At 49.4% G+C, this 12,400-nt stretch overlaps 1 protein-coding gene across 2 annotated transcripts in view; it reads left to right on the forward strand.

Annotated features, from left to right (window-relative positions):
• LOC115151491 (calmodulin-regulated spectrin-associated protein 2) overlaps positions 1–12,400 on the forward strand; it is a 91,445-nt gene that overhangs the window by 47,194 nt on the left and 31,851 nt on the right. Inside the window, exon 5 of one of the 2 annotated variants that reach the window (XM_029695469.1) lies at positions 1,761–1,841. In XM_029695469.1, the coding sequence (XP_029551329.1) occupies positions 1,761–1,841 (81 nt within the window). Of the gene's footprint in view, positions 1–1,632; positions 1,842–12,400 lie in introns of those variants that run through there. The other variant, XM_029695467.1, reaches the window with a different exon arrangement.

Raw genomic sequence — 12,400 nt, forward strand, 5'->3', positions numbered from 1 at the left:
GGCCTTGCATTCCTCTGTACTGGGCCTTGCATTCCTCTGTACTGGGCCTTGCATTCCTCTGTACTGGGCCTTGCATTCCTCTGTACTGGGCCTTGCATTCCTCTGTACTGGGCCTTGCATTCCTCTGTACTGGGCCTTACATTCCTCTGTACAGGGCTGTACTGGGTCTTACATTCCTCTGCTGGGAACACTGGGTGGCTTCTAGCTCTGGCCTGCTGGAGACCCATACACTAAAACACACGCAGTCTTAGATACTGTACTATCTTACCTATTTACACACACACCGCTCCACACCTGTATACACACACCGCTCCACACCTGTATACACACACCGCTCCACACCTGTATACACACACCGCTCCACACCTGTACACACACACCGCTCCACACCTGTACACACACACCGCTCCACACCTGTACACACACACCGCTCCACACCTGTACACACACACCGCTCCACACCTGTACACACACACCGCTCCACACCTGTACACACACACCGCTCCACACCTGTACACACACACCGCCCCACACCTGTACACACACACTGCTCCACACCTGTACACACACACCGCTCCACACCTGTACACAGACATTTTTTATTTTTTATTTCACCTTTATTTAAATAGGCCATACTGGCGAAATAATTACAATTTAGCAATTAAACACTGGAGTGATAGATGTGCAGAAGATGAATGTGCAAGTAGAGATACTGGGGTGCAAAGGAGCAAAATAAATAAATAACAGTATGGGGATGAGGTAGTTGGATGGGCTATTTATAGATGGGCTATGTACAGGTGCAGTGATCTGTGAGCTGCTCTGACAGCTGGTGCTTGAAGTTAGTGAGGGAGATATGAGTCTCCAGCTTCAGTCATTTTTGCAATTCGTTCCCGTCATTGGCAGCAGAGAACTGGAAGGAAAGGCGGCCAAAGGAGGAATTGGCTTTGGGGGTGACCATTGAAATATACCTGCTGGAGCATGTGCTACAGGTGGGTCCTGCTATGGTGACCAGTGAGCTGAGATAAGGCAGAGCTTTACCTAGCAAAGACTTATAGATGACCTGGAGCCAGTGGGTTTGGTGACGAATATGAAGCAAAGGCCAGCCAACGAGAGCATACAGGTCGCAGTGGTGGGTAGTATATGGGGCTTTGGTGATAAAACGGATGGCACTGTGATAGAGTGCATCCAATTTGCTGAGTAGAGTGTTAGAGGCTATTTTGTTAATGAAGTCGAGGATCGGTAGGATGGTCAGTTTTATGAGGGTATGTGTGGCAGCATGAGTGAAGGATGCTTTGTTGTGAAATTGGATGCCGATTCTAGATTTAATTTTGGATAATCATATAGACACATGACACAACACACACAATAACTGGTGTTGTCATGGAATCTTTCGGGGGAAGCATGTGACACACTGCAGACGTTGATAACCGTTGATAACCTTTGAACTCCAATAATGTATCTTTCAACTACAGGGACATGATTATTTTATTTTATTTCACCTTTATTTAACTGGGCAAGTCAAATTGCTGGAAGGTTTGTAAGCTTTTGAAGGGACTTTTGTAAACCTTTCTTAAATCATAGTTGTGACATTCTTACATGACAGTAAGAAAATAGGGGTTTAAGACCGTAATAGCAGAACTAAGAGGAACATATTTCGGTTGGCAATGGATTGTGGTAAAACAAGATTCTGTAGAGTCAAAGGTTATGGAAGCCCTCCAACTAACAAGATAATTAACTTTCTCTCTCCGTCTTTTAATCAGGTAAATGAGTATTTGAAGGATATCATTGGTCAGGAGCGGAGGAGAGAAAGGCAGAGTGCTGAGCCTGTTGGCAGGCCAGGGGTGAGTGTCGTCTCTTCTCTTCTCAGGCCTTCTTTCCTACCCACTACACTTCATCTTTTTATTCTGGTTTTAGGAACATCTTCTACATTTGAATGACCAGGTCTTACAGTTAGATATGCACTCGTTTCAAATTCAATGTATGCATTTAATCATTGATTTTGTGCAATACACATTAAAAACTGTTGAATTTGAATTCAATTTTGGAATACAAATGGAAAAGTATTGAATTCAAATTCAATCTCTGCTGTCACTAATATCATTCCATATTTAAGCCTCAATGTTTATATTTTATGTTTTAGCAGCACCAGGCAAGCTCATTGTCAACATGAACAGCATGATATTTCTGTGCAATGCCCTTGCTCAGCTTGGTCCCAGATCTGTTTGTGGTGTCCTGCCAACTCCTCTGTTTATTGTCATGCCCCATTGGCACAAACTGATCTGGGACCAGGCTACTTTCTCTCCTGTACTTTCTTCACACCCCACACAGTGAAAAATGTTACGTCAAGTCCTTTCAATGCTACTTATAAGACAAGTCATTTAGTCTGGGGACACACAGGTCAAATATGAAGCAGACTACCTATCTATGAGTTGTTGCGTCTAGCTAGCGTGTTTTATAAAATATGCTACGTGAGGCTTCTCTAATGCCCTATGACAGGTTGATGTGCCAGCTGAATCATGCTCTTTGGCTCTGAACAATCATGTCATCAGGCAGGCTGGTTCAGTTTTATGGTTGGCTGAGCAGAAGGGTTGACATGGTAACATGGCCTCTGACACAGCACAACTGGCAAGTGAGGGAGAGAGAGATGATGTCATCTTCTTTCCCTCCTCTTCCCTCATCTCCTCCCCTTCTTTCCCTCATCTCCTCCCCTTCTTTCCCTCATCTCCTCCCCTTCTTTCCCTCATCTCCTCTCCTTCTTTCCCTTATCTCCTCCCCTTCTTTCCCTTATCTCCTCCCCTTCTTTCCCTCATCTCCTCCCCTTCTTTCCCTCATCTCCTCTCCTTCTTTCCCTCATCTCCTCTCCTTCTTTCCCTCATCTCCTCTCCTTCTTTCCCTCATCTCCTCTCCTTCTTTCCCTCATCTCCTCTCCTCCTCTTCCTTCATCTCCTCCCCTTCCTCCTTCCTCTCCTTTCGCCCCCATCCCATCCAACATCTCTCCTCTCTTCTTTGCGTGACCATCTAGACATGTTTTATCAGCCTGTCCTGGTCGTAACCCATGTCATGTCAGCTTGTCCTGGTCTTAACCCTGCCATGTTAGTGTGGCTGGGCCTGCCAGAACATCCAGAGGAGGGAACAGTCTGCGTCACAACCCCTTTAGTGAACCTGTTCTATGGAGAGAGAGAGAGATTACATCTCTAAAGGAGTATTGAGAAAAATCTTGGATATAGTTCTCTGGAGGCAATGTCACTGATGTCCCACCAGAATGTGCCTGCAGAGACCTGGCATGAAGTGGCTGGCTGGCTGGCTGGCTGGCTGGCTGGCTGGCTGGCTGGCTGGCTGGCTGGCTGGCTGGCTGGCTGGCTGGCTGGCTGGCTGGCTGGCTGGCTGGCTGGCTGGCTGGCTGGCTGGCTGGCTGGCTGGCTGGCTGTGTGTGTGTGTGTGTGTGTGTGTGTGTGTGTGTGTGTGTGTGTGTGTGTGTGTGTGTGTGTGTGTGTGTGTGTGTGTGTGTGTGTGTGTGTGTGTGTGTGTGTGTGTGTGTGTGTGTGTGTGTGTGTGTGTGTTCCCCACTCCACCCTGTCTAGAGGCGAAGATAGCTGCTGTTTGATGCTGATGTGAGCTGTCAGTGTACAGAGGCAGTCTCCTGCTCCCCAGCATGCCTGAACTGAACACAACTGTCCCAGAGCTGTCCCTGGGCTGGAAACCCATTGGTCCCAGAACAGAGCTGTCCCTTGGCTGAACACCCATTGGGGACAGACAGGACAACACTAACGGCAGGGATAGGGAGAAGGAGAAACAACAAGAACATCATCAACAACTTCAACAGTAGCAGCCCTAACCCAGGGCCACTCACAGACTGTGATGATCTGATAGAACTCAGCTCTTCATTTGCTAGCCACTGCTAGGCTCCAGCCACTGCTAGGCTCCTGCCACTGCTAGGCTCCAGCCACTGCTAGGCTCCTGCCACTGCTAGGCTCCTGCCACTGCTAGGCTCCTGCCACTGCTAGGCTCCTGCCACTGCTAGGCTCCTGCCACTGCTAGGCTCCAGCCACTGCTAGGCTCCTGCTACTTCTAGAATGCTACTGCTAGGCTTCAGCCACTCTCAGCTGCCCACTGCATTGAGACTAGGAAACACTGTCACCACTGATAAATCCACGATAATCGAGAAATTCAATAAGCATTTCTCTACGGCTGGCCATGCTTTCCTCCTGGCTACCCAAACCCCGGCCAACAGCTCCGCACCCCCCGCAGCTACTTGCCCAAGCCTCCCCAGGTTCTCCTTCACCCAAATCCAGATAGCAGATGTTCTGAAAGAGCTGCAAAACCTGGACCCGTACAAATCAGTTGGGTTAGACAATCTGGACCCTCTCTTTCCAAAACTATCTGCCGCCATTGTGGCAACCCCTATTACCAGTCTGTTCAACCTCTTTCATATCGTCCGAGATCCCTAAAGATTGGAAAGCTGCCGCGGTCATCCCCCTCTTCAAAGGGGGTGACACGCTAGACCCAAACTGTTACAGACCTATATCCATCCTGCTCTGCCTTTCTAAAGTCTTCGAAAGCCAAGTTAACAAACAGATCACTGACCATTTCGAATCCCACCGTAATCCCATCCCACTCCGCTGTACAATCCGGTTTCCAAGTTGGTCACGGGTGCACCTCAGCCACGCTAAAGGTACTAAACGATATCATAACCACCATCGATAAAAGACAGTACTGTGCAGCCGTCTTCATCGACTTGGCCAAGGCTTTCGACTGTCAATCACCGTATTCTTATCAGCAGACTCAACAGCCTTGGTTTCTCAAATGACTGCCTCGCCTGGTTCCCCAAATACTTCTCAGAGTTCAGTGTGTCAAATCGGAGGGCTAGTTGTCCGGACCTCTGGCAGTCTCTATGGGGGTACCACAGGGTTCAATTCTCGGACCGACTCTTTTCTCTGTATATTTCAACAATGTCACTCTTGCTACGGGTGATTCCCTGATCCACCTCTATGCAGACAACACCATTCTGTATACATCTGGCCCTTCTTTGGACACTGTGCTAACAAACCTCCAAAACGAGCTTCAATGCCATACAACACTCATTCCGTGGCCTCCAACTGCTCTTAAACGCTAGTAAAACTAAATGCATGCTTTTCAACCGATTTGTTGCCTGCACCCACCCGCCCGACTAGCATAACTACTCTGGACGGTCCTGACTTAGAATATATGGACAACTACAAATACCTAGGTGCCTGGCTAGGCTGTAAATTCTCCTTCCTGACTCATATTAAACATCTCCAATCCAAAGCTAAATCTAGAATCGGCATCCTATTTCGCAACAAAGCCTCCTTCACTCACGCTGCCAAACAGTAAAACTGACCATCTTACCGATCCTCGACTTCGGCGATGTCATTTACAAAATAGCCTCCAACACTCTGCTCAGCAAACTGGATGCAGTCTATCACAGTGCCATCCGTATTGTCACCAAAGCCCCATATACCACCACTGCGACCTGTATGTTCTCGTCGGCTGGCCCTCTACATATTCGTCGCCAGACCCACTGGCTCCAGGTCATCTATAAGTCTTTTTTAGGTAAAGCTCCGCCTTATCTCAGCTCACTGGTCACCATAACAACACCCAACCATAGTACACGCTCCAGCAGGTATATCTTACTGGTCATCCCCAAAGCCAACACTTCCTTTGGCCGTCTTTCCTTCCAGTTCTCTGCTGCCAATGACTGGAACGAATTGCAAAAATTGCTGAAGTTGGAGACCTATATCTCCCTCACTAACTTTAAGCATCAGCTATCTGAGCAACTTACTGATCGCTGCAGCTGTACACAGCCAATCTGTAAATAGCCCATCCAATCTACCTACCTCATCCTCATATTGATTTTATGAACTTTTTTCCTCTCTTGCACACCAGTATTTCTACTTGCACATCATCATCTGCACATTTATCACTCCAGTGTTAATTTGCAAAATTGTAATAACTTCGCTGCTATGGCCTATTTATTGCCTTACCACCTCACGTCGTTTGCACACACTGTACATAGACTGTTTCTATTGGGTTATTGACTGTACATTTGTTTATCCCATGTGTAACTCTGTGTTGTTGTTTTTGTCGCACTGCTTTGCTTTATCTTGCCCAGGTCGCAGTTGTAAATGAGAACTTGTTCTCAACTGGCCTACCTGGTTAAATAAAGGTGAAATATATTTGTTTTTAAACTGCTAGGCTCCTGCTACGCTCCAGCCACTGTTAGGCTCCAGCCACTGTTAGGCTCCTGCTAGGCTCCAGCCACTGTTAGGCTCCTGCTAGGCTCCAGCCACTGTTAGGCTCCTGCTAGGCTCCAGCCACTGCTAGGCTCCAGCCACTGCTAGGCTCCAGCCACTGCTAGGCTCCAGCCACTGCTAGGCTCCAGCCACTGCTAGGCTCCAGCCACTGCTAGGCTCCTGTCACTGCTAGGCTCCTGTCACTGCTAGGCTCCTGTCACTGCTAGGCTCCTGTCACTGCTAGGCTCCTGCCACTGCTAGGCTCCTGCCACTGCTAGGCTCCATCCACTGCTAGGCTCCTGTCACTGCTAGGCTCCTGTCACTGCTAGGCTCCTGTCACTGCTAGGCTCCTGTCACTGCTAGGCTCCAGCCACTGCTAGGCTCCTGCCACTGCTAGGCTCCTGCCACTGCTAGGCTCCTGCCACTGCTAGGCTCCTGCCACTGCTAGGCTCCTGTCACTGCTAGGCTCCTGTCACTGCTAGGCTCCTGTCACTGCTAGGCTCCTGTCACTGCTAGGCTCCTGTCACTGCTAGGCTCCTGCTACTGCTAGGCTCCAGCCACTGCTAGGCTCCAGCCAGGATGCTCTGCTAGGCTCCTGCCATTGCTCAAATAAAATCAACGTTTATTTGTCACGTGCGCCGAATACAACAGGTGTAGACCTTACAGTGAAATGCTTACTTACAGGCTCTAACCAATAGTGCAAAAAAGGTATTAAGTGAACAATAGGTAAGTAAAGAAATAAAAACAACAGTAAAAAGACAGTGGAAAAACAGTAGCAAGGCTATAAAAGTAGCGAGGCTACATACAGACACCAGTTAGTCAGGGTGATTGAGGTAGTATGTACATGTAGATATGGTTAAAGTGACTATGCATATATAATGAACGGAGAGTAGCAGTAGCTTAAAGAGGGGTTGGCAGGACACAATGCAGATAGCCCGGTTAGCCAATGTGCGGGAGCACTGGTTGGTCGGGCTAATTGAGGTAATATGTACATATGTACATGAATGTATAATTAAAGTGACTGTGCATATATGATAAACAGAGAGTAGCAGCAGCGTAAAAGAGGGGTTGGGGGCACACAATGCAAATAGTCTGGGTAGCCATTTGATTACCTGTTCAGGAGTCTTATGGCTTGGGGGTAAAAATTGTTGAAGCCTTTTTGTCCTAGACTTGGCACTCCGGTACCGCTTGCCGTGCGGTAGTAGAGAGAACAGTCTATGACTGGGGTGGCTGGGGTCTTTGACAATTTTTAGGGGCTTCCTCTGACACCGCCTGGTGTAGAGGTCCTGGATGGCAGGCAGCTTAGCCCCAGTGATGTACTGGGCCGTATGCACTACCCTCTGTAGTGCCTTGCGGTCAGAGGCCGAGCAATTGCCGAACCAGGCAGTGATGCAACCAGTCAGGATGTTCTTGATGTTGCAGCTGTAGAACCTTTTGAGGATCTCAGGACCCATGCCAAAGCTTTTTCGTTTCCTGACGGGGAATAGGCTTTGTTGTGCCCTCTTCACGACTGTCTTGCTGTGTTTGGACCATTCTAGTTTGTTGGTGATGTGGACACCAAGGAACTTGAAGCTCTCAACCTGCTCCACTACAGCCCCGACGATGAGAATGGGGGCGTACTCGGTCCTCCTTTTCCTGTAGTCCACAATCATCTCCTTAGTCTTGGTTACGTTGAGGGATAGGTTGTTATTCTGGCACCACCCGGCCAGGTCTCTGACCTACCTATAGGCTGTCTTGTCATTGTCGGTGATCAGGCTAACCACTGTTGTGTCGTCTGCAAACTTAATGATGGTGTTGGAGTCGTGCCTGGCCATGCAGTTGTGGGTGAACAGGGAGTACAGGAGGGGACTGAGCACACACCCCTGGGGGGCTCCAGTGTTGAGGATCAGCATGGCAGATGTGTTGCTACCTACCCTTACCACCTGGGGGTGGCCTGTCAGGAAGTCTAGGATCCAGTTGCAGGGGAGGTGTTTAGTCCCAGGATCCTTAGCTTAGTGATGAGCTTTGAGGGCACTATGGTGTTGAACACTGAGCTGTAGTCAATGAATAGCATTCTCACATAAGTGTTGCTTTTGTCCAGGTGGGAAAGGGCAGTGTGGAGTGCAATAGAGATTGCGTCATCTGTGGATCTGTTTGGGCGGTATGCAAATTGGAGTGGGTCTAGGGTTTCTGGGATAATGGTGTTGATGTGTGCCATTACCAGCCTTTCAAAGCACTTCATGGCTATGGACGTGAGTGCTACGGGTCTGTAGTCATTTAGGCCGGTTGCCTTTGTGTTCTTGGGCACAGGGACTATGGTGGTCTGCTTGAAACATGTTGGTATTACAGACTCAATCAGGGACATGTTGAAAATGTCAGTGAAGACACTTGCCAGTTGGTCAGCACATGCCCGGAGCACACGTCCTGGTAATCCGTCTGGCAACGCAGCCTTGTGTAAATTGACCTGTTTAAAGGTCTTACTCACGTCGGCTACGGAGAGCATGATCACACAGTCGTCCAGAACAGCTGATACTCTCATGCATGCCTCAGTGTTGCTTGCCTCGAAGCGAGCATAGAAGTGATTTAGCTCGTCTGGTAGGCTCATGTCACTGGGCAGCTCGCGGCTGTGCTTCCCTTTGTAGTCTGTAATAGTTTGCGAGCCCTGCCACATAAGACGAGCGTTGGAGCCGGTGTAGTATGATTCAATTTTATCCCTGTATTGACGCTTTGCCTGTTTGATGGTTCTTCGCAGAGCATAGCAGGATTTCTTGTAAGCTTCCTGGTTAGTCCTTCACCTTGAAAGTGGCAGCTCTGCCCTTTAGCTCAGTGTGAATGTTGCCTGTAATCCATGGCTTCTGGTTGGGGTATGTACGTACAGTCAGTGTGGGGCTCCTGCTAGGCTCCCGCCACTGCTAGGCTCCCGCCACTGCTAGGCTCCCGCTACTGCCACTTCCCAATACAGTACAATGTTCACCAGACATATGTGCTTGTTGTTGAATGCACTCTGTTCCTGTAACAATGTTACTGGCACATTCTGTATGTGTGTTTTAGCCTAGATGACACACAGATTAAGTAAGGGTTATTAACCCCCCCCCCCCCCCCACCACCCCCATCAACACAGAACGCACACACATATATGCACGTTCATACACGCACACCCTCTCTCTCTTCTATCTCCTCTCTCCTCCTCTCCTCTCTCGCTCTCCCCTCTCTGTCTCTCTCTTTCTCTCGCTCTCTCTCCCTCCCTCCCCCGGGACTGTGACCTAGATACTAGCTCCAGTCGCTCCCAAAATCTGTCCCGCTCTTTGAGTTGCCGGTTTCGTTCAGGGCCGTGTACCCTCCACGGACAGATGTGCTGCAGTCATCGGGACAAAGAAAAGCTGACTAGGGTGACCCAGGTTTTATTTTAAGCTGCAGCACAGTATGCTGCGAAACCAAACAGACACTGATGGTCATTGTGAAGGCAATGGCAGGGCAGAGTAAAACACATAAGTAATCCTTTTAAGTTGCAAATCTGTGCAGGATAAATTGAACATGTCTTTTTGGACAGGAAGTGACAGAGAGCGAGAACAGGACAGCAAGTTGATTGATGTGGTGGATGGTTGGGATTAGGACCAAGCCTAAGGGCTCTGGGGTTTTAGTGGTAGTCTTGGCTAGCTCTATCTTTGCTGTGTGTTATCCCCAATTTAGCCCTCCCCTATAGCCCTCCCCCATTGCCCTCCCCCAGAGCCTTCCATACCCCTACCCTATAGCCTTCCATAGCCCTGCCCTATAGCCCTGCCCTATAGCCCTGCCCTATAGCCCTGCCCTATAGCCCTGCCCTATAGCCTTCCATAGCCCTCCCCTATAGCCTTCCATAGCCCTCCCGTATAGCCCTGCCCTATAGCCTTCCATAGCCCTGCCCTATAGCCCTCCCCTATAGCCCTCCCCTATAGCCCTCCCCTATAGCCCTCCCCTATAGCCCTCCCCTATAGCCCTGGCCTATAGCCTTCCCTAGCCCTGCCCCATAGCCCTGCCCTAATAGCCTTCCATAGCCCTGCTCTATAGCCCTGCCCTATATCCTTCCATAGCTCTGCCCTATAGTCTTTCATAGACCTCCCCTATAGCCTTCCATAGCCCTGCCCTATAGCCCTGCCCCATAGCCCTGCCCTGTAGCCTTCCATAGACCTGCCCTATAGCCATCCATAGCCCTGTCCTATAGCCTTCTCGGACATTGTTGGGACAGGCCAACCATAACAACCCCCCTCCCCCACACACACACAGGTCCTGGATGGCAGGAAGCTTGGCCCCAGTGATGCACTTGGCTGTTCGCACTACCCTCTGTAGTGCCTTGCGGTCGGAGGCCGAGCAGTTGCCATACCAGGCAGGGATGCAACCAGTCAGGATGCTCTCGATGGTGCAGCTGTAGAACCTTTTGAGGATCTGAGGACCCATGCCAAGTCTCCTGTGGGGGAATAGGCTTTGTCATGCCCTCTTCACGACTGTCTTGGTGTGCTTGGACCATGTTAGTTTGTTGGTGATGTGGACACCAAGGAAATTGAAGCTCTCAACCTGCTCCACTGCAGCCCCCTCGATGAGAATGGGGGCGTGCTCGGTCCTCTTTTTCCAATCATCTCCTTTGTCTTGATCACGTTGAGGGAGAGATTGTTATCCTAGCACCAAACGGTCAGGTCTCTGAACTCCTCCCTATAGGCTGTCTCATCGTTGTCGGTGATCAGGCCTACCACTGTTGTGTCCTCGGCAAACTTGATGATGGTGTTGGAGTCGTGCCTGGCCGTGCAGTTATGAGTGAACAGGGACTACAGGAGGGGACTGAGCACGCACCCTTGAGGGGCCCCCGTGTTGAGGATCAGCGTGGCGGATGTGTTGTTACCTACCTTTACCACCTGGGGGCGGCCCGTCAGGAAGTCCAGGATCCAGTTGCAGAGGGAGGTGTTTAGTCCCAGGGTCCTTAGCTTAGTGATGAGCTTCGTGGGCACTATGGTGGTGAACGCTGAGCTGTAATCAATTAATAGCATTCTCACATAGGTGTTCCTTTTGTCCAGGTGGGAAAGGGCAGTGTGGAGTGCAATAGAGATTGCGTCATCTGTGGATCTGTTCGGGTGGGATGCAAATTGAAGTGGGTCTAGGGTTTCTGGTATAATGGTGCTGATGTGAGCTATGACCAGTCTTTCAAAGCACTTCATGGCTACAGACATGAGTGCTATGAGTCAGTAGTCATTTAGGCAAGTTACCTTAGTCCCTGTGCCCAAGAACGCTATGGTGGTCTGCTTGAAACATGTTGGTATTACAGACTCGGACAGGGAGAGTTTGAAAATGTCAGTGAAGACACTTACCAGTTGGTCTGCGCATGTTCGCAGTACACACCCTGGTAATCTGTCTTGCCCTGCAGCCTTGTGAATGTTGACCTGTTTAAAGGTCTTGCTTACATCGGCTGCGGAGAGCGTGATCGCACAGTCTTCCGGAACAGCTGGTGCTCTCATGCATGTTTCAGTGTTATTTGCCTCGAAGTGAGCATAGAAGTAGTTTATCTCGTCTGGTAGGCTTGTGTCACTGGGCAGTTCTTGGCTGTGCTTCCTTTTGTAGTCCAATGGTTTTCAAGCCCTGCCACATCCGACGAGCATAAGAGCCGGTGTAGTACAATTCAATCTTAGTCCTGTATTGACGCTTTGCCTGTTTGATGGTTTGTTGGTGGGCATAGCGGAATTTCTTATAAGCCTCCGGGTTAGAGTCCTGCTTCTTGAAAACGGCAGCTCTAGCCTTAAGCTCAGTGCAGATGTTGCCTGTAATCCATGGCTTCTGGTTTGGGTATGTACGTACGGTGGGGACGACGTCATCGATGAAGCCAATGACTGTGGTGTACTTCTCAATGCCATCGGAGGAATCCCGGAACATATTCCAGTCTGTGCTAGCAGAACAGTCCTGTAGCTTAGCATCTGTTTCATCTGACCACTTTTTTATTGATCTAGTCACTGGTGCTTCCTGCTTGAATTTTTGCTTGTAAGCAGGAATCGGGGATAGAATTATGGTCAGATTTGCCAAATGGAGGGCGAGGGAGAGCTTTGTATGCGTCTCTGTGTGTGGAGTAAAGGTGGTCCAGAGTGTTTTTTTCCCTCTGTTTGTACATTTAACATGCTGATAGAAATTTGGTAAAACAGATTTAAGTTTCC

Source organism: Salmo trutta, chromosome 17 (genome assembly GCF_901001165.1).
Source record: "Salmo trutta chromosome 17, fSalTru1.1, whole genome shotgun sequence".
Classification (NCBI taxonomy): Eukaryota; Metazoa; Chordata; class Actinopteri; order Salmoniformes; family Salmonidae; genus Salmo; species Salmo trutta.